General features: G+C 40.1%; 1 protein-coding gene across 1 annotated transcript; it reads right to left on the bottom strand.

Moving 5' to 3' along the window:
* Nucleotides 1-11,236: 11,236 nt before the first annotated feature.
* Nucleotides 11,237-23,861, bottom strand: LOC131255819 (cellulose synthase-like protein E6). The gene is made up of 8 exons (XM_058256695.1): nt 23,575-23,861; nt 21,445-21,763; nt 17,762-17,902; nt 16,115-16,246; nt 14,527-14,739; nt 14,106-14,330; nt 13,666-14,013; nt 11,237-11,869 (listed from the first exon to the last, which is right to left on the bottom strand). The coding sequence occupies exons 1-8, from the start codon at nt 23,838-23,840 to the stop codon at nt 11,324-11,326; spliced, it is 2,190 nt and encodes a 729-aa protein (XP_058112678.1). The 5' UTR covers nt 23,841-23,861; the 3' UTR covers nt 11,237-11,323.
* Nucleotides 23,862-27,535: the final 3,674 nt, after the last annotated feature.

Here is a 27,535-nt window from a genome sequence, read left to right as displayed (position 1 = left end):
GATATCTATAATATATAGGAGGGGGTTTCTGTGTCTTTGTGTAAGGGCAGATAACTCCAATATATAGAAAGGAGGGGGTCTCAGGTCCAATGGGGTTGGACAGTTACAGTTCACCCAGTGCATAACTTTTGACCTTTCATGTGTGCGTGACATCCACTCCGTCCAATAAGTTGGCCTCATCACAAAAATCACTTTGTGAAAAAAGAAGCTGTATATACATGCATGACACGAGAGCATATTCAATGGACTTCATGAAATGATGAATGCATACGAATAACAATGCAATCAACTCACTGGTATATGATTATAATATACACATGCATGTGCTATATCTACATATGTACATTCACATACGCATGTATGCACTTATAACATTAATTCATGTACCCATGATAGAAGGTGTATGTTTGGAATTTAGAGGGTGTAACTTAGTTGGGTCGGGTTGGTTGAGGATTAATCCAACCCAGTAAGATTCAAACCAAGCCTAACCAGTGTAATGGATACTTAAACCTATGGCTCAAGAGAAATAAATTTACTTTTGAGTTAACATCTACAACTATTATTTTAAACATTCATACATCTAATCATATATAATTATATGTCATTCATAGCTGCAATTAATATACTATAATAAATTGTAGATGTGACATGTATTTACTCATATAAAGTTAGACCAGATTAGGTTTTATAGAAGATAATTATAATAAAGTCGATTAGATTGAATTTAACTTACGACTAGACCTTCTGTAAAAGATATTATAATAAATCTGACTAGATTGATTAGATTGAAGCCGACACAAGCTGAACATGCTAGTGCCAGGTGGGTAGAATGGTACATACCATGTTGGACAGCCTTTGTTTGGAGGTGGATAGACGGGCGTCCAATGAGCGTGAATTTAGAACACTTGTATCTGAAACAGGGGATATTTGACACCTTGAATTCCGGATCCTGTGATTCAATTAAAGGTATCTATATAAGCACAATATATTTAGAAGGCTTTAAATTTAATTAATAAATTAATTTTAATATATTTAATTAGTGTGTCCATAATCTTTGACCCAATGGTTGTAATAAACCTATTGGAATATGTACTTTATCTGTAAATGATGAAATTCTAAGCCCAGATGGGCCACGAGCACAAGATTCTTAACCGTTGATTTACATGGACAATGTTTGAATGTTGTAAATCATTATATTAAAGAAATTAAAGTGACACAATTGATAATTTAATTGTTTTAAGATATAATCAATGGGCCATATGTCCAATAGATTAATTGACTAGTGATACACATTGTAATGCCCTGAATTTCGTAACCCAAGTTTAGTATTCGTTTTCTGAAATCCAGAGAGTTAGCTTTCAAAGATATCCCACATCTCACAATATATATATATGGGAAATGGTACTATGCGCTCGACCTCACGATAAGCTCCTGTGAGGTCGAGTTGTGTGGGCCCCACCGTGATGCGTGTTGACCATCAACACCGTGCATTTGATGGGTTCCCTTTAAATTATGGGATATCCCAAAAATCAGCCATATACGGAACTCAGGTGGGCCATACCATCTAAAATCATGTGAAGACACCGTTAAAACATATAAAAGCACTTGGTGGGGCCCACCTGAAATTTGCATGCGTCTGAAACTTGGTCTGAACCCTCATCCAAGTGGGACACACATAATGGATGGGCTGGATTTGCAAACCACATCTCGGTGGGCCCAAAAAATGGTTATGATTGTTTTAATGGTGCAAGGCCCCTCTCCACTTCTGTATGTGGTGTGGCCCACACAAGTCACGGATTGACTTGATTTTTAAGACCTAGGCCCACGATGGAATGGTGCATCTGACTGATGGGGTAGATTTTCGAAACGCATCACGGTGGGCCCCACACAGCTCGACCTCATGGGACAGACTCCTGAGATCGAGCGCATAGTACCTTTTCCCTATATATATAAAAGCAAGCAATCGGAATGGAAGCAAAACAAACTACAATAGAAGAAATGTCCAAGTATACATTTAAATATTTAATTGGTTGCCCATAGGATTTATACAAACCAATTACTCAAAATTCAAAATAAAATAACCAAACAATGAAAGGAAATTTTCAATTAAGAGTCTTAATATCATCGAGCTCTTTATGCTCCACACCAATGTCGACTTATGCATCATCTACGTAACCTGCACCAACTGAATAAGGTTTGATAGTGTCAGTAGTTATCCCAATGATGTATACCCTCCAAGATTACCAAGGTACTATAATAGTTAAGAATAAAATTTAAATAAACTCAATAGAATACAATATCCAAAGTACACTTCAAAAGTAAAATACAAAAATGTACAAAGATACCCCCTACAATTTAGAAGAAGTCATAATCCACATTTTACATGTAGAATTCAAGAAACTATAATATTTAAATTACAATTCATAATTTATAAGTACTACAATTATATATCCACCCACAATTTAAAGTATAACATAAGAAAATACAATCTACTAACAAATATAACATAAATCGTTATAACATCCAACTAAAATTCAACTACAATCCACTTCCCACACAATATTCAATCTATAATTTAATCTTGATTAATACATGAGTGTGTGAATGCAATTAGCCCGGGGAGGCACATCCAGCTGAACAAATGAATGGACCTTTTAGACAGTTGGTTCATTTGTGTAAGAAAATGGATCTTTTAGACAGTCAACCCAATTCAAAATGCAAAAAGGGTTGTTTGAACAGTACACTGGTCTCTTAAACAGTCAACCAGATACCCAATAACGCCTACGTGTCATGTATTTATGATTAAGCCAACCATTATTGGTCCAATTTATAAACAACATATTTGAGAAGCTTAAAGGTCACTATGGGCGGGAGGAGGGGAACCCAGCATAGGCCGACAACTCAAGCATAATGTCCTATACTATCATCCCCGGCTCATGAGATTTTAACAAGTTAAATTCTAACACATGCAAATGATTATAAATAATGTTGATAAAATAAAGAATTCAAGACATTCCATTTACAAGAACCTCTACAACTAGTGGCTACTCATGATTCAACACGTATACATTACCATCACAAGTCCAAATATACTTCAAACAACAAAAGTCATTCAAATAAGCCACATTGGCAGTAAGTCCTTCAAGGACATTAATAAAAATACAATCTACAAGCCACATGAGCAAAAATAATCCACGAGATGGTAAGTCGGTGATCACATAAGATTTAATTCATTCCTAGTTCGAGGAAGTTCTAACTTACATATCCGTCAACATATGACATTGTATTCCAACTACAACTCCTTAATACAACCAAATATCAAATTAGACCATAATCAATTCAACACAAATCATTAAGCAAATATCCATGTGAGTACTCATCAAAACTAAACTAGAGCCAATAATAAATCATAACTCTTTAGAATTTAGGATATTAATATCTACAAATCAAGAAACGTACTTAATGGTTCCTAATTGTAGAAGGATGTGCATATATAAATGCGAATTATTTTTAAATGAAGATTAACAATTCATAAATCAACTAACTCTTTGATCATACACGTAAAGCAAATAACCATTATTAGGAAAAAAAAAAAAAAACTAAATTAACTATTATAATAAGGGAAAGCTTGAAGGATGAATCCTTAACTTCCAAGTCGCGTTGCGATCTAATGTTGAAAAGACTCAAATCAAGCTTCAAATTGAATCCTAACAAGGATTCCCAACATTAAACAATTAGATAATTTAATATTTGTTCAAACTAGAGTTGAACTTGGAACTAAATCATATAAGATGGAATCCAATGGAATGATTTGGAAAAACCTAATTTCCTACATTAAATCAGAAAGTGAATGTCTATTACACTAAATTACTATCTAGTTGCAACTCAATAGGAGATTAGAGATATCCCGAATACAGTCCAACTCGGATTTTGACTAGATGGATCTAAACATGATTCTTAGAAATTACATTCCTACATCTAATTATAAGATCTAAAATCATTAATGTATATTAAATTCTAATTAAGTTCAAATAGAAATTTGATTTAAACCGAGTAGGCCCCAACCCATGCTCCATCATTGAGTCAACCAGATCTGATTCACCTCCCTACAAAACTCGTGGGAATCGTTCAAATTGACCCAGTAGAAACTCGACAACCATCTATCCTCGACTCTATCCTCTTCCTTCCCTAGCTCTCTCCTTCTTCACTATTTTATTCTTTTACCTTCTCTTTGGGATGGCATGTACTGGGTCTGAACTTAGTCCAGACACGCTAGACCCAACCCACGACTCGGGCGAGTTGAGCCGATTCAGTGTGTCACAACCAGCACGCACTCTCTTTCTCTCTCCATCTTTCTCTTCTTGCTTTCCTCTTTCTTTTCTTTCTTCTCTCTTCTTCAATCCCTGCATGACCAAGCGAGTTTGAACTCGACTTAGACGCTACCCAAACTTGGAGGACTCGAATCAAGTCTCGGTGCTGTGCGGGGACAACGGTCCCCTTCTCTTTCTCTTTCGTTTCTCGTTTTTCATTGCTTCGTCTCATTCTTCTGCTTCCCTTCACGTTTCTCCTCTCTCTCTGGACTTTTGTTAAAATTTGTGATTTTCGAAAAAATAATTTAAAATTTCAAAAATTTGGGATTTTTCTGCCAAAAAGATTTTTGAAAATTTCAAATAGGAAAAGTGTGGTGTGAATTTATCCCACATCAGAAATGATAAGAGTTTTGGGGTTTATATGTGGATGTGTGTATAGTGTTCTTACTTGGAGCTTTGGAGATTGAGACGCTCGGGTTGCGTGTACGCACTGGAACGCACGCACGGAAGCGCCCACGCTCGAGCTTGGGCATGGGCGTGGGCAGTGTGGATGCAGTGGGTGTAGTAGCGCTAGTTGGTGCACTTTTCACTTTGCGCGTATGCATCGTGTCACAAAGTGGTTGCTCCCTCGCGATCTTGCACAAACTGTCACGAGACGATGTGAGTGGTCTAGTAGGAGCCTAGGCGCAATGGATCTGAAATGAGACAGAGTTTTATAGGTGACTGAGAATGATCAGATCTTTAATCCGAAATGGTCAACTATTTTTTAAAAAGGCTAGCTGCCTTAAAAGCCACAATGGTCTAAAAACGGATGGGCCATGATGATCCAATGGTCAGATCTTCCAATTCGATGACCAGAAATGACTGATATTAATGATCAACGGTCAGAAATTTTTTTCAAACATTCTGAACTATTGATGGCCACTTAGCAATGGTCCACTCTCTATTTACTATACAAATTGGACCATTCCGATCCAAATTCAATCATCTCGAACAGAAATCTCTCCTTTTCCATCAGATTCTCTAGATGACATCTCCTTCATAGAATATTGTAATCACATCCACTGTTTGATTTTGTTAGAAGATCTGCTGCATTGAATTGTTCCTAAGTGGACCCATTATGATTGCTGCATGTCGGATCCAAATAGGCTTGTCTTATCTTGGAAGCAATTCACCTGTAACTCATCGACAATTGATAAGAGGGCGAATCACACTTTAAGTACAATGTATATTTTTACGTGATTCAGCTTAGTGAAACTATATAATTAAACTTTGTTTTTTATTTTTCGACATATCCAACATTTTTCTAACAACTTTTACGAGATCCGAGCTCGACGCTGCAGCTCGTCCAAAGCCTAGTAGGTGCAGCGGAGACGAAGACAACCATTAATGACATCTTCGAGTTTGTTGCTTCTACCTCCCATCCGATGCTTGCGGAATGTCTGCATGGGCCCTAGGAAGCTTCCAGACAAGCTTTTTCGAGCTTGAAAGAAAAATGGCGGATTCCTAGCGTTTCCTCGAAAGACGAAAGGAAAAACTATTGCATTTGATCCCTATCTCATTTATACCATTACCCTAACTATTTCAGACCTTTGGATGAAAACAATACACAGCCTAGATTCAGTCTAGGGTTTCCTACTTGTGCGCTCTCTCTCCCAAAAAATCAGGTGGGTCCTACCAATGAATTTCAACTATTCTATTGATTTTAATCAATCCAATGGTTAGATTTATTCTGAATTGAACATCAACGGTCAACAACACCTGATGGCCGAAAGTACGGGTGTTACACACATGTTACACATGGAACTCTTGAAAGGATTTTATACGTAATCCTACTTTTCACCTTCGAACATACCTTAAAACCTAATGCAAACCAAATGAAATCTCAACTCCAAACAAGCCAAACCATGCCCACCTCACTCTCTCTTTTGGAACTTGAGTTGCTCCATACCAAAAAAAAAAATCATACAGACGCCTACAAATACTGAAATTGCATACATTTTATATGCAACTCTACCCTTTGCTTCCTTCTCTAGAGAGGTACATACCCTTCTCTTCCCATCCTCCCTCTTTCTCTCTCTTTTTCTAGTATAGATCATCTGTGTGAAGAGCACAAGGATTTCTTGTGCCTTGGATTCTGATTAGGCTATGATCATTTGTGTTTACATCAGCACACTAATTTAACATGATAAAGAAAAGTTTACAAAATATTATCTGATTAACAAAAATTTTTACATGTCAATACTTTTACAATTACACGGTCTTAGCTGTGACCCAAGATATAGTGATGTTAATGGGACCCTGACGGTGGCCCACCTTGATGCATGTGTTCTATATCTATGCCATCCATCCATTTTTTCTAACTTGTTGGAGTGCATTATCTCAAAAATGAGCAAATAATCTCAGGTGGACTACACAGTAAATAGTGGTCATTGATCACCCACCATTGAAAATTTTCTAGGGTCCACCATAATGTTTATCTTCCATCCAACCTCTTGATAAAGTCACACAAACCTGGATGAAGATCCAAAACCTTTGTGGCTCCAAATTTTTTAAATGGTCAATAACTATTGTTTCTTGTGTGTGGTCATCCAAAGATTTAGATCAACTTCATTTTTTGGTCCATTTCATAAAATGAGCTGGCAAATGGATAGACGCTGTATATATACAATGTATACATTAAGGTGGCCCCATGGTCAAGTCCTACCCACATCGTGGGATCTGGGTCAGAGCAAAGTCATTCCTTTTTCAGCTGGTTTTCAAAATGTTACATATGTTACCTTCCATTTAGACTTTGATTTTTTAAAAGGTGGTAACATGCAACCAGATGTATATTAAGAGAACAGGGGATGTACGGCCATTCGGGTGGGCCCCAACAAAAAGGTTCTGGGCCTCACCTATCATATGCTGAACTCCTAATACAGAGATATACAACAGGCAACCAAATGAAAAAACAGCGAGGGACAAGCAACCCAAAGGAGCGACGATCACTGGAGAAGCAGCAAGGAACAAATGTGCAGGGGAGACCATCAACTTCCAATAGCAATCTAGAGATCGAACAGAGCAAGAACAACTGCTGGAGAGGCTGAAACAGAGGCAGTCGGGGGCAGAGCAAAGGATCATCCAACGCCTTTCTCGTGGAAACTCTGTCTAAGCAGGCCAAAACCCAGCTTTATCCAGAATCAAGAAGTCCCTGAACAAGACTGGAAGGAGGGCTGAGGTGTGGTAACATTGCGTCGGGCCTACCTCCACTAGCAGATTTGGCTAGCGCATCTGCTACAGTATTGCCTTCGCGGAGAGGGTGTGAGAAGCGAAGGTTAAGATGGTCGGTAAGACTGTGGATATAGTCCATATAGCACTAGATGTTCCAGCTGCCCAGAGTAAGCAGGTTTGAAGCCACTACAAAGATGACTTGGGAGTCAGTTTCGACAACTACGTTTGAAGGCCCCAGATTGTAGCAAATCTTTAGACCATCAGCCATAACTTAAGCTTCAGCTACTGTATTCGAGACCCACCCGTAGGAATTGTGGAAGGCGAATATCAGAGAACTGTGATGGTCTCTGCAAATACCCCCACCTACCCCTACTCTCGGGTTTCCTTTGACAGAGCCATGCACATTTAGCTTAAGACATCCCTGTTAGGCCTCTGCCATTTGACTAACTGCATTGTGACACCAATGGATGGAGTTGCGTCCTCAATGGCCAAAGATCGGAAGATGGAAGCTTCATGAGCGGAGGGACTGTTAAGGCTTGGCAAAAGCTTTCCTATCTGTTTCAGCTAATTTGAGATTTTTCCGATGGTCCATGCTGCCATTATTTTCTAATTATCATATATTGCTTCCTTTCTGCTCAACCAGAGTTCCCAAATGATGAAAGGAGGAGTCATATCTTGGAGGATCTTCCCTCTCGACGATCAGCTCGCACAAGAAGCCCATTGTAGAAAGTGGCTCTGAATGGACTAAGTAGGGAGGAGGGGGACGAGAAAAAGCTGCGCAAACTTCTTTTGCTACCGTACCATTGTAGAAAAGGTGATTTAAGTTTTCAACCTCTGATCTGATGGTTGGAGTATTCTGGGTAAATGTGGTTGGGTGGCCAACATGGAGCCCGTGCACTGGAAGCTGAGAGACATCACGGCAGGAACATTTGGATGCCAGACTAATACCGAGTTTCTGAATGGCAGAATCAACCAGAACTACTTTATGCATTGTTGTCCACGTGAAAATTGCAATCTTGGGTAGAATCAGCTTGTTCCATACCCAGGGGGTGCACCTTTGCTTGGGATGGCGTGAACGGAGAGAATTCCAAGCAGACTCGAGGAGAATGTGCCTGATGATGTCGTTTTCCATACAAGCCGATCCTTTCTATTCGAGAGGGCGATGCCACTGTTTAGAATGACTTGAATGGTTGCAGGGGAAAGGAGATTGTGTCACAAGGGGCAATTCCATTAGCCAGATACATCCCAAAAATCGTTCACCATAACTGACAAATCAATATCTATAATTGGATGAAGGAACTTGTCAGAAGCCCTCCTCTGGTCCAGTTTTGAGTCCAGAACTTGGTAACTCCCTCGCCAATCTGCCATATAGAAGTAAGGATCGAGTGGGGTATAATTGTCTGCACATCCTTCCAAAGAGTAGACTCTTCTGATTTGATCAGATCATTTCTGGCTATAAACTTGTGAAGGTATCTATCTCTGAAAAGTCTTGCCCAAAGCGACTTTCCTTCTAGAAGTCTCTACGCCATCTTACAGTGGCAGACTTTGTTGGGATTTGTGCTATGGACTTACACAGATCTAAATCTAGGATAGCAATCCAAGAGCACAAAGCAATCACAAGAGAACACAAAGATTTAACGTGGAAAACTCCTGCGGGAAAAAACCATGGCACAAAGCGACAGAATTCCACTATGAAAATATAAATTACAAAGAGAAAGGACTTACCCAATTTGAACAACCTCAAATCTCACCCTTGCTATACCCTTTAAAAACCTTAAAACCCTTTTAGGAATCCTTGAAAACCCTTTAGGAAGCCTTTACAAAGACCCTAGGGACCCTTATTTATAGTTTTGAAAACTCCACTCACGCACCTCTCTGAAATCGCCTCAAATTTATGCAGTCCGCACACAATCTACGCAACCCTCTATTAGTCAAGCCTAGGCTTCAACCGGTCGAGGGACCCCCTCAACTGGTCGATCCTGATCCTCGACTAGTCGAGCGACCTGGTGATCCCAAAATACAACGTTACTGGACTTCGAGTTGAGCAATTAAGCTTCGATTGGTCGAGTAGTGTGGTGAAAATCTAATTTAAGACATCTGTTTTACAACAGGCTTGCATGACATCAACTGTCTACCTGACTCCAATGACGCCCTCTAACAGCGAGAAGTATATATTAGACCTCTTGACCCTGTGATGTTTTTGTCTCCCTTCTGAATATCCCCATAAAAATTGAGAAAAGGCTTTCTCAATGAGGTGACAAGCCTTCCTGGGAATGTTAACAATTGAAAGCAGGTGCATCGATCGGGAGGTTGGAGAGAACATATTTGTTGAGAACAAGTTTAGCCGCTTGATTGAGGAGTCTTGCTTTCCAACTTGCCATTTTGTTCTCTATTTTTTGGATGAGAGGCAGAAGGTGACTTATCCTGATTTTACCTTTAATCAGCGGGACCCCCAAGTAGAAGAACAGGAGAGTAGCTTGCCAATAGACTTACATTGTGGGGGAGCACATGACACGGATCGTGAGTACTGTGTGCTACTAAAAAAGCTTTTGTAGGCCTCGTTATGCTAGATGTATTTTATCTATGCTCTCCACTCATTTTACCAGCTCATATTAGGGCATGAGACCATAAATGAGGTCTATCCAAATCTCAAGTGGACCACACCACAAAAAATAGTGATTGAACACCCACCAATAAAAACTTCTTAGGGCCCACTATAACATTTATTTTCCATTGATAAGGTCACAAGGACAAGAATGAATAGAAAATACAAAGTTAGATTCAAAACTTTTGTAGCCCCTGAGAAGTTTCTAATGGCATGGCATGGATAAAACACATACATTATGGTGGGGCTCATAGAGATTTTCCAATAGCACACCTTACTGCCATTGGTGCTGTTTTCTACACTAAGCAATTGAGTCTTGTTGTTCACAGCCGCTATCCTTGCAAATGGCTTAGCGGTTGGTGAGCCCCACTGTGATGTTCATGTAAAATCAACCTTGATCACGAGGGGTATCACCTCATGTTAGGCCAAGGGCTTAAAAATCAATTCCATCTATGAAAACAATGTAGAGGCCAGTTCTCAGCTTTCAAAAAAAAAAATTCTCAACTTCCAAACTATTTCCATTAGTGTGGCTCAAGTGATTAATTGTATACGTATGATTTTTTAGCCACATGCCTTCTTCTTTTCTTTTTTTTTTTTTTGGAATCAAATGGTTGGAGTAGATTTCATATAAGTATCGTGGTGGTCCCTTCAAAGTCTCTCTCCCAATTACTTCTTTTGTCATGGCCATAGAATCACAAGTCAGCTTGATTTTTTTATTTCTAAGCCTAATAACTGACTTGAGCAAAAACCAAAATATTGAAGAAGAATTGGTCTTTGGATTACCTTTATTAGGACTATGTTCTTATTTATTTTTGTTTCTAACAGGTCAAGTGCTCTTTTACCTCAAAAAATCATACGTACGGTTACCTCATGGGATCCAAATCAAAAGTCACTTCCCATAAATTTTATTTTATTTTTCTAAATAAACAGTCTGATCATCTTCCTCAGGATATTCCTGGGGCATAGACTCAATATGCCAATGGCCTGGATTGCTGGAGCATAAGCTGCACTTCCAGTAATTGAAAATCTGTTACCATGCGAATGCACTACACGAAGATGAGATACTTGAATACTGGGCACCCGACATGAAAGCCATGGCTTTGGTGTCTGCATCAAAACATTGTTGAATGTTACATACGTAACTCATGCTGTCTGCATCAAAATAAAACTGAATGTTATACATGTGACCCATGCTCTAATACATGGGCATTAGACAAGCCAGCACAGCTAAACCAATAGATGTAAATGCAACTGAAATAGGAAGGCGGCCCATGTCCTTGCGCAAGAAGAGCCCTTGATAGATAGGCCAGTTGATGATGACCAACACCCCACATAGAACAAACTGCAACACCAATGCCTCCATATCTCCCATTTCATCGCCCATGGCTACCCTCTTGATTGCACCAATTAGACAGAAGAGGTTCAACATCGCCAGCGTTGCTAGGATGGTGAACATGGGAGAAGTGGACCCAAACTCCATGATCTCCTGATCATACCTCTTCGCCACCTCCTCATCAGTTGCCTTGGCCGTGATCGCGAATGCTGACTTGGCAAGCCCTGATAACTGGAGCACCGCATCGATGGTGGCGAAGAAATACGATGCAGTCCTTTTGTAGAGCCATATCCGCTGTAGGTTCCACCATGACTCAACCGTCTCTCCCAAACATAGCCCCTCGCCTAGGCTGTATGCGTGCTTTGAGATGGTCACATACGCAAAGGGTACGAACCATGGGCTTGAGATCTGAAGGGACGTAAAAATTTTCACTAGAAGACTTGGATTATACCACGAAAGTATGTTCCAGTCAATATGAAGAGCAACAGCCCGTATTGATTATACCACGAAAGCATGTTCTTTCTTTCAAGTAACATTTCCTGTATACGTGTATATGGGAAAAATGTTCCTCGCCGGAAGAGAGATGCTAAAACTTCAGAAAATGAGAAGTTCAGGTTTAATATGGTTTGGACTCAAAAGGCAAAAAAAACGTCTGTATTATTTATGAATAAGTTTAAAATAAAAATTTTCAATTAAAAATTAAAATCACCGTATGCATAATCTATAATGTATATTGAAAATCGAATGATGTTCTTTGTATCTCCCAAAATTTCCTTTTACAGGTGTACTTCTTTTATAAATTGAAACGTCTCTACTAAATTTTTTTCACTTTCTACTCAATTATATGAATACCACCAAATAATTTAATTTTTAACTTATGTTACGCAGTTAAGTTATTTTTTTTTATACTTAAATTAGTTTAGTAAGTATCAATGTCAAAGTTGCTTATTGCTAAAAGCTACTTATCTTAATAAGTAATTTTTTTTTAGCTTTTTAACTTATGACTTTTCTACTTCCCACTCTCACTGTAAATGGTAAAGGAGGCTTTGTCTCACTGTCCATATTAAAGGAAACAAACGTGGTGGATTGTCCACATTAAAGGTGAGGCTCACATGGTAGACAATCCACCTAAAAGATGGGCCTCACATGATGGATGACCCCATATTAATGTGGGCCCCAAATATGGATGGTCCACGTCAAAGGTCAGCTTGTAATGAAAAAAAGCCCACACGCATAGTAGCGTTGTATGATGGATGACCCACTTCAAAGATGGGGCCTACATAAGGGATGGTCCACATCAAAGGTGGGCTCAACATGATTGGCAATTAATAATGGTGGGCCCCACATAATGGACAGTCCACATCAGAGGTCGGCCCTAATGATGGGTGGCTCATATCTCAGGCGGACCCTGCATGATGGACAACCCACATCAAGGTGGGCCCCACATGATGAACGGTCCACATCAAATGTCAGTCTTAATGATGAGTGGCCCATATCCAAGGCGGGCCCTGCATGATGGATAACCTATATCAGAGGTTGGGCCCGCATGAGGGACAATCCACATTAATGGTGGTCTCCACATGATGGGCGGTGGATATTGAAGGTGGGCTTCACATTATGGACAATAACATTGATGGTGGGCCCCACTTGATGGATGACCAACATCAAAGATGGGCCCTACACAATGAATGGTGCACATTAAAGTTCGGGCCATAATAATGTATGGCCCACATTGAAGGTGGGCCCGTATACAAATGGCCCACATCAAAGGTGGGGCCCATACAACGAATGGTTCACATTAAAGGTTGGCCCCATATGATGGATGGTGAAGGTGAGGAGACCAAACAAAACTTGAGGAATAATTGCTTATGATATGGGAAACCAAACATGATTTTCTACTTTTTGATTGATAATTAAGTTTGTTATACCAAACATACTTATATAGTGATTGAGTAGAAACCAAGAAGCCATAAGTAGCTTATCTTAAGTGACTTAAGATATCCAAACGCCCCTAAAAGTTTTGTTTTTGTTTTTTTTTTTTCTAATATATCTTGTTTTGTTGAAAGAATATGTTTAATTCTTTTACCACCGCCCCCCCCCCACAAAAAAAAGTTTTCTTTTACCTATCTTTTGAAATATATGGAGTTTTAAATGTTTGATCAATTGAGAGAGAGAGAGAGAGAGAGAGAGAGAGAGAGCCATACCCTTGGGAACAAGGAAATGCCATTGAAAAGGGCAATGGATGGGACCACAACATAACATAGTGTTGGGAAGGCATTGAGAGTCCACGCATTGCAAATAGCATAGCTCATTTGAAGTCCTATCTTTATCTGGCCATGTCCTTGTATGAATGGACAATGCTTGGTGAGGAATATTTGAAGGTGTCCTTCTGTCCATCTCTTATGTTGAACCAATGTTTGCAACAAGGTTGTAGGTGCAACACCCAAGAATGCTTTCCTAGTTGGGTTGAAATATATAGATTTCCACCCCCTACATTGAATTGCCAAGCCTGTTATCACATCCTCCACTGGACACCCATACTTCAAACCCATCTGCATATTTCAGGTACATGAAAGTTCATATGAGAGAGAGAGAGAGAGAGAGAGAGAGAGAGAGAGAGAGAGAGAGAGAGAGAGAGAGAGACCTCTTTTCCCCACTGAGTATTCTCTTCACAAGTGCAACTTGCAAGACCTTTGGCTCTGTCCTCCAACTCCACAGCACTTCCCTTTGCTCGCCCTTCCATTCCTTTTTTCCATTCCTTCTTGTAGTCCTCGCCATACTTCTTCCCACATAGACTCTCCCTCCTAAAAAAGCATCCGGTCCCACAGTACAGTGGCCCTCCATAAGCGTCCATACCGTGTAATTCCAACTACGTTACCAAGCACATTGAAAGATCCATCGTTTTGATTAGTCATGACCATTGATTTGATGGGCCATTGCCCAAATGCAAGATGATCAGACTATGGTAATCATCCGATAATTGGTCCACAAAATAGATGGTTTATTCACTTTGATTTTGGCCATGGCCCACCATAGAACTTTAATGGGAAATCAGTGATACTTACCCCTAGAGCTACCTTGAAGGAATTAGAATAAATATCATTCGTAGAGAGATTATCGAAGCTCTGAGGGAATTGTACGTAGGCAATTTCATGACCCTTCTCTTCATCCATGAAAAAACACAATGCATCTCTAACTGTTTCCGCTTCGTTTGAGTACATATCGCAGTCTACGGTCAGGATGATTGGCCCATTGCTTATGACCGAAGATACCCGTATCTGCAATTTCGATCATGGTGATCATTACCACTAAGTCAATATAAAAAGGTGAGGATTGTGGCAACGCTCATGTGTACGTGAGGTTCGCATTCACTTGCATACACACATGAATGTTTGTTCAAGTGGGCCCCACAGCATAGACGGCCTTCAATAAAATTAGGTTTATCAATTCATCAGCTAGGCCAACTATGTAAAATAACCATGAGTGGTTTAAGAAATTGTTGGCCATGATAGATTGACAAGGGTGTTTGGCCTGCTTGATGAATGAACCAGATTGGTCTCTAGACCAAGCAATATACAAGGTGGGCCCACCTTATGCATGGATCTGTTGTCCTGAATAGTATGGAGGCCGTCTAGCCGAGTACAATTGTCTGGAGATTAGGCAAAACTCGCAAGCTTGTATGCCCAAGATGCCTAATGTCTATTTCGACAATTAGAGCTGGACATCAAGTCGAGTCGAACCGAGTTAGGGCTGACTTGACTCGATCCGGTTTTGAAATAGGCCTGACCAGAACTCGAACCGACTCGATACCAAGTCTAACATACCTAACTCGATCCAAGTCCGGTCTGGCCTGGACTGATTCGGACCGAGTCCGATACTGTCAGAAGTACCGAGTTGGGTTGAGTTGGCACCGAGTCGGATTAAGAGATGAGGGAGGGAGAGACCGAGAGAGTGGAGAGGAGAGAGAGGAGGAGGAGGGTGGTGGGTGGTTGCCGGGTTTGGAAAATGAAGAGGATGAGGGAGGGAGAGAGAGATTTTGTAATTGGGTCAGGGTAGGGTGTGGCGGGTAGGGTGGTTAGAGAGTCGAGTCTAACCGGATTGAGTTTTGAGTCGAGTCAGGTCGAGTTACTAGGTAACTCAAACTCGACTCAGTTTGAGTTTGTATTGGGCGAAGCCTACTCAGTTCGGACCGACTCACCCATTTGGTTCGGGTCAAGTTGGATCTGAACAATTCGGACGAGTTGAGTTAGCTAGATCAAGTCATTCGGTGCCCACCTTTATGCACAGTAGGTGGCAACGGGCTAGGTAGGAAGGTAGCTTGGGCCCAGTCCATTTGTGGTTGAGCTTCGGCTTGTAAATGGGTCAATGGGCTCTATATGGGCCTATAAAACCCGATTGATTAGTGGATGATTCCCGGGCCCTCGTTTTGCAATATTTTTTTATTCAGATCTAACCCACGCCAGAGAAAAGGCCCATTTACTGTTTTTCTAATGACCTTTGGCTTGTACTAAAGGCCCAATTACTAAATGGGTCGGCCCAGGACTGCTTTTTGGACCAACTATTAATCGGATCTGACTTACCAGGTCCTTGACGGGGCCTGTTTCCACCCTAGTGATCTTCATGTGTTTCGAAATAAAAACATGTAAAGATTACCAATGCATTCAAAGCACCAGCTTTGAAGTTGTGGGGATGTTGAGGTCTCTTCTCACGTGCCATGTACACGAGTGTTGGCAATGCCGATCCTTCTGTATCCACAGCATTCGGGTCCCTCCCATCAATTAATATCTGGAATTTTTTATTGGAAAGATAGATAAACAATTAGGTGGCGGTTTGGTGGTGACTCATCCACTGATAATATGGTGCATATTCACGTCCATCCAGACCATCCAATTAGATCTCATGCGCTGCATCACTATACTGGGTTGTGTCACCATCATTTTAGAAATGCTGAAAAACTATTACTTACAGTGTTAATGCCAAAGGATGGTTTTTTTATTTTTTACATCTTAACCCGCACGTTGGGTTATACACCGAAAAATAACTTCTTTTCTTTTCTTTTCTTTTTTTAAAAAATAATTAAAAAAAAAAAAATCCGTTAGCTTGTTATTACACCCACTGATATTACACCCACCAGCTATAGATACCAGGACCAGAGTGTCCAAAAAAATAACTTCAAACTATTTTCATAAAACTGCCTCTCTTTTTAATATACTTATACTTAATCACCTGTGTCAACTTTGATGGATGGACGGTTTAAAAAAGTGATTGCTAGGTATTAAAATTACATTTTTATCTTTGATTTTACATTTACCTCCTCACTATTTCCTTTTCCATTTCCAACTTAGTTTTACATTTGCCTTACTTTTGGGCCCACTCCTTAGTATAAGCTATCATATATGAGGCTAATTGCAGGTGGCGCAAAAGGTGAGCATTCTATAAAAATAGTTTAAAAGTATAATGTTTTTCAACCATGGTCTGAAATATACGTAGTTATTTAAAAAAATTCGTTAAAAGAAAAAAGAAGAAAGAAGTACGGAAAATGAGAAGTGATCTAGATGCTTTCTAAAGTACTTAAAAGTTATAGTGCCCCTAGCTGGATCGGAACACTTGAACTACCTAATTGATGGATCCGGACCGTTTATCATGACCATCACATAATTCATAAGTTGTCGCTGAAAACTCATGCCAAAATAGTAACTTATGGTACTCTACGGGAACTGGATCACTTTCCTTTAAAAAGAGAAGTTGATACTCTGCCAGCGTATAATGCTTGATCCTCAGGTAGTTTAAAATTGTATGCTGGCATTAGATGAGTTGAAGAAATGATTACATACAGCCAGTCAACATGTCATATGTGTAGAGTATCCAATTCCAATTTGTGGAGGTGGCCCAGACCACAATGATCAGGCGATGTGAAAATTAGGCCAATCCACTCATATGGTGGAACACAACATTAAGAAAAAAAAAATGGATTGTATGATCAGTGAGCTTTTGTGGCCCACCAAATGAGTGGCTCTGCCTGATTTTCATATGAAGTAAACATCATGTTGTGGCCCATCTTTTGCATGGACTAAATGTTCTACACACGAAACAAATTGACAAGAAAGAATAGTTGCATCCCTTGCTTGCTGGCCGCCTCAAAGACGATGTGCGCTAGCTTTCGTTTTTTCAGCATGGCTTCGAAGTTTATTAATAAAATTCCTTCTAATAAAAGGATCATATGTAATGATTTCTGTTTCAAGCTTAGAGTGAAAACAATGGCATTTTTCCTATTTTAATAAAATGGAATTAAAGATTTACCTGAACAATGGCTTGATGGTTGCGAGAATTTACTACCGATTGCCACTCAGCAAAACCTTTATGCTCGGCTCGGATTTCTCCTGGGATGCAGCCCAACTTAGCTGCAGCGTCGATCCGATTCGCCATTTCTTCGTACAATTTCTATGAAAAACAGACAAACGTATTTTGAAATTTTTATAGAGCATAGATTTGAGAGGAATTAGAGTTTCATGCTGATCAGATCATGGCCATGCATTTGGGACCATGATAAGTTGATCGAAAAGTGTCTAATTGATGGCATCACTTCAATAACAAATGCCCAAAAATTCTCCTAAATTGAAAAGATCAACGTACGTGTTTAAAATACAAAACTGTTTACGAGGATTGGTTGTCTTTGGAAAGAGAAATACTTTAATACTTTTAATACTTTGATAGAGTTAGGGGTGCACATCGAACCAGTAGAACCGTGAAACAAGACCAGAACCGACCAAATGATCCAGTTTGGTTCAGTTCTAGAGTGCACCGGTTCCAATTCTGGTTCCAAAAATTAAAGAACTGTTTAGTTTGGTTCGGTTCCCGTTTGAGGGTACGTAGAACCGAATTGAACCGTGATCCGAACCGTGAATCCGAACCGTGGAACCGAACTTGGAACCGAATTGTGGAACCAAACTTGGAACCGTGAGTTTACAATATATTTTAGTTGTATATTTGACTCATAATTTATGGTTTACAATGCACCCTTTGATTGTTTTCATAAATGTATTTTTTTCACGCCATATACAATATATAAACCATTCATCAAATGGATCACAACATGAATGTACATGGGCTAAATTATAAAATAGAACATGTAATTGGGCTGGATTATAAAAAGCCTAGAACTGTGGAACCGATCCTTAACTGAACCGGTTTTCACGGTCAGATTCCGGTTTGGTTCTAGGGTGCTACCAGTCCAGTTCCAGTTCAGAAAATCCTATAACTGTAAGGAATGGTTTGGTTCCGGTTTCACCCCAAAACCGGACCGAACCGAACCATGTGCACCCCTAGATAGAGTATGATGATGGATAATATAGGCAATTCATAATTTTTAAGAAATTGCATACATGCCATGAATAAATTCAAAATAATCATTCAAATTATGCCCGTGGTTTAGATGTATCAGGAAAAAAGATATTATTGTTATATGGTAATCCATTTATTAGATTGCTAGACATTCATTGTACAGTTAAAAATAAAAGCCATCCAATGGTCTCATTTCAAATGGTAAGTGTACATAAATAAGAGGTTACGATAGTTTAACTAGTCCAATTTTCAAACTGTAACTCAGGGATAAATCGTTCCATAATTTACTCACTTTAATTTGAATTAATACATGCAATTATACCATTTCTATACACAACTAGGGCATCAAATAACTCCCATTCTACAAAAAGGTAGAACTTACTCCTAGCAAATAAATAAAATAATTTCTAAACATGCTTTATATGTGCTAAATGTTAGAAAAATGTTGGATATATCGAAAAAAATTTAAAAAAAAAGTTTAATTATATCGTTTCACTAGGCTGAATCACATAAAAATATACGCTGTCTTTAAAGCGTGATTCGCCCGCTTATCAATTATTGACGAGTTACATGCGAATTGCTTGTAGGATAAGACAAGTCTGTTTGAATCTGGTGTACAACAATCATGATGGGTTGATGTAGAGCGGGTCGCGGACAGTTTCATGGCCAAGATGGATTAGAAAAGGCCAGGTCGACGACAGAAGGGATCCGGACCGTTGGACCTCAGATCGGGCGTATCTCGCAATCCAGAATGAGTTATCTGACGTAAAATATATGATTTTGGGGTAGAACGAGCTACTTTAGCCAACCAACTCGGCTATGCCAGATTACGCAGCCCGAAATTGTGAAAAATTCCTGAATCGACAATCGTTTCCCTGTTTTAATTTCGTTTTTATTATAAATAGTAAGTTTTAGTTTGATTATAACTCTTCATCCGTCAGGCTTTAGGAATTGCGCCCAACGTGAAAAGAGCTTAGAATAATTAGGAGAATGGTTTGGTGAAGCCAATAGGACACTTACTATTTTTGGCCGAAAACCTTGCGCATTAGTAGACATCACGACCGTCTATAAATAGTAAGTTTACTATTTATAGTAAGTCGCGGATTCTAGGAGTTAGAGTTGTAGTTTGATTTTAATTTCTTTTCCATTGCTTGGTACCCCTATTTAAAGGGTTGTGAACTCGTTTTTATTCATCAATTAATTAATTTTGAATTTATTAGAATTTATTTCTATTTTCTGCTTTCTTTCCTCGTGGATTCGAGAAGTCTCTGTGAGGAGTTCAGAGAAGCTCCGTGGATTCGGAGTAGTTATCCTCATCACGTTCATCCCTGCATCATGGGTCCACTTAGGAACAATTCAACGTGGCAGATCTTCTGACAGAACGAAATAGTGGATGTGATTACAATATTCTATGAAGGAAATGCTATCTGGAGAATTTGATGGAAATTGAGAGATTTGTGTTCGAGATGATTGAATTTGGACGGGAATGGTCCATTTTATATAGGCACTAGGGAGTGGACCGTTGCTAGGTGGTCATCAATAGTTCAGAACATTTGAAAAACGTTTTTGACCGTTGATCATTAATTTCAGATGTTTTTGGTCGTCAGATCGAAAGATTTGACCGTTGGATCATCATGGCCTGTCCGTTTTCAAATCGTTGTGGCTTTCAAGGCATCTAGCCGTTTTCAGAAATGGCTAACCATTTCGGAAGTACAAAGTGCGTCAACTAACGCCATTACAGCCACACTGCCCACGCCCAAGCCCGTGCCTGTGCCTGAGCCCGAGTGCACATGCGTGCGTGTGTTCCAGTGTGTACACGCAACCAAGGCGTCTCAATCTCCACAGCTTCGAGCAAGAATACTACACATACATCATGGTGGGTCCACTTGAACTTTAGATCTATTTCATTCTTTTTCTCATTCTATAAAACGATGTCTCCAAATTAATGGATGTTGGACGGTATAGATACAACACATGCATCATGGTGGGGTCCACATAGCTTGGTGAAGTCACTTCAGTAGCGATTTGGCTATTGACCTTTCGAGTATCTAATCTGCGTCCCCTATATTTGGCAACATCCTTGATTTCAGTGCTTGCCAGTATCTCAGTATCTAATCTGTCCCACATAGGATCCTTGATTTTAGCGTTGAAAAAAAGTAAAAGTCACGGCATGGTAACCATTGAGGGAAATAATTAATTATTGTCCATTTCCACTGCATTTACATTTACTTGAGAAAATCAAACATGCCCGGACAGGTGAAGTTAGCCGGCATATTATTTACCGGCAGTTACTGATCGGGTGTCCGACACACTAGAAATAAAATAATTGGTCAGAATGAATTAACTAGCTTACTCGGACAAGACAGCCTCCCAGGTGCAACTTTGCTTGATTTAAAACACCAGATGCCAGACAGTTCAATTAACTCATCAAAACCGTTCATAAGGTCCATCACACATCCATTGCCTACCATTAAAAGAAAAGGACACACATTGGACAATTCTAACCTTTTGACATAGGGTCACCCAGTGAGGATGCATGATGTATGTGATGACATGTTGGGGAATGGATGTATGTGTGACAATTTGGATGGTCTGGATTGATCTACGTTTGCGGTTAATAAACAGTGTGGCAGATATATTACCTTGGTTGGCAGCCATTCGTTGGCGTGCTCAGGATCATGTGGTTCAGATGTTGTGCCAAAATAGACGGCCGGTGATGTTGAGTCCACCTTGAATTTCCTGCAAAATGGGATCCAATGCTTCGAGAAGTGGGACGCCTCTAATAGAGCATAGAATGTCAGATCTGACCCACCATCATCGGAGAGGTAGACGCTCAGCTTCTCCGGCGCGTAATCGTAGGCCATGACTGAAAGAACGGTGTTGATCACTAGGTTGGGAGGTTCTATTATAGGGTCCGCGGTGCACACGAAAATGTCCACCCTCGGCAATTCATCTTCATATCTGCACCGTTAAATTTTTTTATTTTTAAAATAAAAGATAAATTAAGAGGACAAAAATGGAATCTTATACCATTGTTCCTTTCAAACGGGCCCATATGAGGTGCAGAGCAGGTTGAATCCTGCCAGAGAGGATCTGTGGCCTCTCTGCCAAAAACAAAGTATCCCCCACGTGGGCGCGGATTAGGTGAGACCCCGGGCCCACCCAAGACGTTGCAACGTTCACTGTGGGGCCCACCTTGATGGATATATTCTGCATCCATGCCGTCCATCCGTTTTTTCAGATCATTTTATGGCATTATGACAAAAATGAAGAAGATTCAATTATCATGTGGACCATACCGTAGGAAAGTGTGGTGATTGACCATTAAAAGGCCATAAAAGTTTTGAATCAAACTGATATTTGTCTTTTCCCTTCATCTAGGCTTACGTGATCTTATCAACAGATTGGATGAAAATAAACACTACTGAAACATTAAGGTGCACCCTAATGGTAGGGTTTTCAATCAGCACTGTTTCCTATGGTATGCTGCACCTGATAATTGGATCTGCTTAATTTTTTGTGTAATGCCTTAAAATGATCTGTAAAAACGGATGGACGGTATGGATACAAAATACATAAATCAAAGTGGGCCCCACGGTAAGGGCCGCACTGTTTCGCTTTAGTCCAGGGTCTCACCTAATCCGCTCCCCTCCCATGTGGCCCACATGCGGAGATGATATGACGATCGCATCCATCCATCTTTTGGGTGTGTATGTAGCTGCTTTCCCAAACTCCCATCATCTGACAATCAAAATACATAGATTATATATTTTGATTGTCAGATGGTAGGAGTTCTGATTGGGTGGATAAACTTTTATACCAAAACCTTTTCTAATTTATATATGGCTGGGATGATCAAATCAGTCCTTGATTTCCATGATCAAATCAGATAACGATTGTGACCAATTCATTTATCCACTCAATCTTGACCATCCATTTTCCATGCTACTGGTCAAATGCTTAAGAGAATAGGTGGTTCAAGTTGATTGTTGGGCATAATTTAAAATAGGGGTGCACACGGTCCAGTCCGGTTCTAGGGTGAAACCGGAACTGAACCGTTCCGTACGGTTCTAGAATTTTTGGAATCGGAACTGAATCGTTAGCACCGTAGATCCGAATCGGAACCAGACCGTGAAAACCAGTTTGGTTTCGGATCGGTTCCACGGTTCTGGGCTTTTTATAATCCAACCCAATTGCATGTTCTATTTTATAATTTATCTCATGTCCATTTGTGTTGTGATCTATTTCATAAATGGTTTAGATATTGTATATGATGTGAAAAAATACATTTATGAAAACAATCAAAGGGTGCATTGTAAACCATAAATCATGAGTCAAAAGACAACTAAAACATATTATAAACTCACAGTTCCTGGTTTGGATCCACGGCTCGGTTCCATGGATTGGATCCATGGTTTGGATCACGGTTTGGTTCCATTCTACATACCCCCAAACTAGAACCGAACCGAACTAAATGGTTCTTAATTTTTGGAACCGAACCGGAACCGATGCACTCTAGAACCAAACCAAACCGGACAATTTGGTAAGTTGGTTCTGGTTCGGTTCAGTTCTACCGGTTGGATGTGTACTCCTAATTTAAAAGGCTTGGAGCCGTCAATCATGTCCCATGAGTGTATGTATACATGTGTTATATATACATATATATTTTGTGTATATACCGATATAAATACATACACACATACATGTATGTATGTGTAAGATTCATGTATCCATGATCGGTGTTTGTTGAGCATAAGTAGAACAGTACATACCGGTTGGAGAGCCTTTCTTTGAAGGTAGAACGATAGATAGGCCTCAAACGTACTGATTGAGTGAAAATCCAATAAATTCCAAACCAAATCTCAGCTCCAAACATGCCAAACCAAGCCCACCTCAACCCTTCTTTTGGAACATGAGTCGCTCTGTACATCCAAATCATACAAACGCCTACAAATACCGAAATTGCATAAATCTTAAACGCAATCCTACCTTTTGCTTCATTAGTTTCAAAGAGAGGTGCATATCCTTCTTTTCCCATCCTCCCTCTCTCTCTCTCTCTCTCACGGGGGTATGTCTAGATACTCATTCCATCACATATGAAGAAAGTAGACGGGAAATGATCAGGTGGGGCCAGGGACTTTGGTAGATTCATCTTACAACATGACACGTGGAAAATAATACACCAAGTAAGTCTACTGTAGCATGGATGGGTTGTTTCCCAGAAGTGGCATCCACATCTGATTTCTAGCCATTGGATTGATGGTGAAAGTAGGAATAGTTAATGGTTAAATATTCAACTGTAAAATTGAAGAAAAATGAATTTAAATAGGAATTATCTAATGGGTTTCAATTTTAAATAGATAAATTTACAAAAAAAAAAAAAAAAAAAAACCAAATCTAATCAATATAAATTTTACACTGGATAAAAACATTTTCAATAAGCTACCTTATTAATTTAATTAATTATCAATCCAATAATTTCCTCAACATTTCTGTTAAATTTGTCCGCTATACAGCCAAATAAGTTAGTTGCATGGGTAGGCCTCATGGTTGATGTTCATGTGAAATTCATCGTTAGGCTTAGGACCCAAAACGCAGCCAGAATAATTAAAAACAGTGTATATAGGCAACGCTTACCATCTAAACTGCTTCTCCCATTTTAATCACAGATGGGCCTGAGTTTTAAATACCATGCCTAAGTTTTGGCATGGCATCTAATAACTGGAATGGATTTTATATGATTATTACGGTATACCCTACAAAAATTAATAGTGGACATCTCTTGCCCAACTAATTCCTGGTGTGGCTCACTTGAATTACTGGTTATCTTATTTATTTATTTATTTATTTATCTTTTTAACTTTGTGCAAGTGTTGATTTGATCTCTGACTATGAAACCTACCGTGATGTATTTGTCTTATAACATGTCATCCATCCGTTTCACTGGCTCATTCCAAGGCGCGAGTCTAAATATATGGCGGATCCAAATCTCAAGTAAACCACGACATAGAAAACTAGTGATTGAATATCAGCCATTAAAATCTTTGTAGGGACCAAGCTGATATTTGTGTGGTCCATTTGAAGTTTTTAGTGGTCATTCACCACTGTTTCCTATCGTATGGTCTACTTGAGATTTGGATCTACTGCGTTGCATTTTTGAACTTGTAACTTAAAATGAGCCGACAAAATAGATTGAAGGTGTAGATATAAGACAGTTACATCAAGTGAGGCCTAGCATCAGGATCCAACGACCTTGGTGGTTAAGGGGTACCAGTCCTTGTCAGATTGCTACTGATTAGATACCCGCCGGGTTGTGTAGTGATGTGCTCACCACCGTTTATGACGCAGGGATGAACGTGATGAGGATAACTACTCCGAATCCATGGAGCTTCTTTAGACTCCTCACAGAGACTTCTTGAATCCACGAGGAAAGAAAGCAGAAAATAGAAATAAATTCTAATAAATTCGAAATTGATTAATTGATGAATAAAAACGAGTTCACAACCCTTTACATAGGGGTACCAAGTAATGGGAAAGAAATCAGAATCAAACTACAACTCAAACTCCTAGAATCCGCGACTTACTATAAATAGTAAACTTACTATTTATAGACGGTCGTGATGTTTACTAGTGTGCAAGGTTTTAGGCAAAAAATGGTAAGTGTCATATTTGGCTTCACCAAACCGTTCTCCTAATTATTCTAAGCTCTTTTCACGTTGGGCGCAACTCCTAAAGCCCGACGGATGAAGAGTTATAATCAAACTAAAACTTACTATTTATAGTAAAAACGAAATTAAAATTGGGAAACGACCGTCGATCCAGGGGTTTTTCGCAATTTCGGGCTGCGTAACCCAACGTAGCGGGGTTGGTTGGCTTCAGTAGCTCGTTCTACCCCAAAATCATATATTTTACGTCAAATAACTCATTCCGGATTGCAAGATACGCCCGATTTAAGGTTCGATGGTCTGGATCACTTCTGTCGTCGACCGGGCCTTTTCTGATCCATCTTGGCCATGTAACTGTCCGCGACCAGCGCGCTCTACATCAGTCTCCTCCACTTCAAAAGAACTCGTCCTCGAGTTCTCGTCATGTTCTGGTTCATGATACTCGGTCAGGTCCGCGACATTGAAAGTCTGTGAGATTGCCATGTCATCTGGAAGATCAACAACATAAGCGTTGGCATTGATCTTTCGGATGATTGGTACCAGTCCAATCTTCTTATTTTTCAACTTGTTGTACATCCCAGTCAGAAATCTCTCTTTGCGCTGATGGACCATAACGCGATCGCCCACCTCGAACACTTTTTGTCGCCGATGCTTGTCCGCTTGTTCCTTGTACTTCTCGTTTGAGGCATGTAGCTTGGTCTGCACTTCTGCATGGATGCCCATGATCTTGTCTGTCATATGTTCTACTGCAATGCTCGTGCCTGGGTGCTTGGGCAGAGGGACCAAGTCAAGTGTGTGGCGAGGTACTCGTCCGTAGATAATCTGGAACGGTGATCTCCCTGTCGAGCGGTTCACCATGTTGTTGAATGCAAACTCTGCTTGAGATAAGACCAAATCCCACTGCTTCGGTTTTTCTCCTGAAATACAGCAAATGAGGTTTCCCAATGTGCGATTCACAACTTCGGTCTGCCCATCAGTCTGTGGGTGGTAAGCACTGCTGAATTGAAGTCGTGTATCGAATCGATTCCATAAAGTCTGCCAAAAGTGGCTAATGAACTTCGTGTCACAATCGGAAGTAATGGTCTTGGGGACCTCGTGTAGCTGTACGACTTCCCTGAAAAATAAATTCGCCACGTGTGTTGCATCGAGGATCTTCTTGCATGGGATAAAGTGCGCCATCTTAGATAAACGATCTACCACCACGAACACCGAATCCATGCCACGTTGTGTTCGTGGGAGACCAAGCACGAAGTCCATTGATAAATCCTCCCAAGGACCGTCAGGAACAGGTAACGGGGTGTAGAGGCCCGTATTCTGAGATTGCCCCTTGGAGGTCTGACAAACATGACAACGTTGTACGGCTTTTCTCACATCGCGTACTAACTACGGCCAGTGATACCGCTCTTCCACAAAAGCTCGCGTCTTGTCTCACCCCAGGTGTCCACCAAGGCCACCTCCATGTAGCTCCTGAATAATCCGCTCCTTTAGAGAACTTTAGGGGATGCACAATCGATTCCCTTTGAAGAGAAAATCGTCCTGTATATGAAGGTCACTGAGGTGACCTTCTTGACACTTCATCCAAGAATCTTTGAAGTCCTCATCCTCGGTATACAACTCCTTGAGACAGTCGAAGCCGACTACCTTGTTGCTCATTGTAACTAGTAGTGATGCACAACGGCTAAGTGCATCAGCCACTTTGTTCTACTGCCCTGACTTGTGTTTCAGAACAAAGATGAATTCCTGTAAAAACACAACCCATCTAGTATGCACACGATTCACGTTAGTCTAACTATTAATAAACTTTAATGCTTGATGGTCAGTGTACAAAACAAACTCTCTTTGAATCAGATAATGACGCCAATGTCGCAGTGCCTGAACAACTGCGTACAACTCAAGCTCATAAGTCGACCACTTCTTTCAGGCTTCGCTGAGCTTCTCGCTGTAGAAGGCTACCAGCCTGCCTTCCTGTGATAATACTCCTCCAATTCCAACGTATGAAGCGTCACACTCAACCTCAAACAATTTATAGAAATTAGGAAGCACCAAGACCGGTGATGTAGACAAACGA

Source organism: Magnolia sinica, chromosome 9 (genome assembly GCF_029962835.1).
Source record: "Magnolia sinica isolate HGM2019 chromosome 9, MsV1, whole genome shotgun sequence".
In the NCBI taxonomy this organism is placed as follows: Eukaryota; Viridiplantae; Streptophyta; class Magnoliopsida; order Magnoliales; family Magnoliaceae; genus Magnolia; species Magnolia sinica.
The sequence above is the reverse complement of the archived record's forward strand: the minus strand, read 5'-3'. Positions and strand labels throughout refer to the sequence as shown.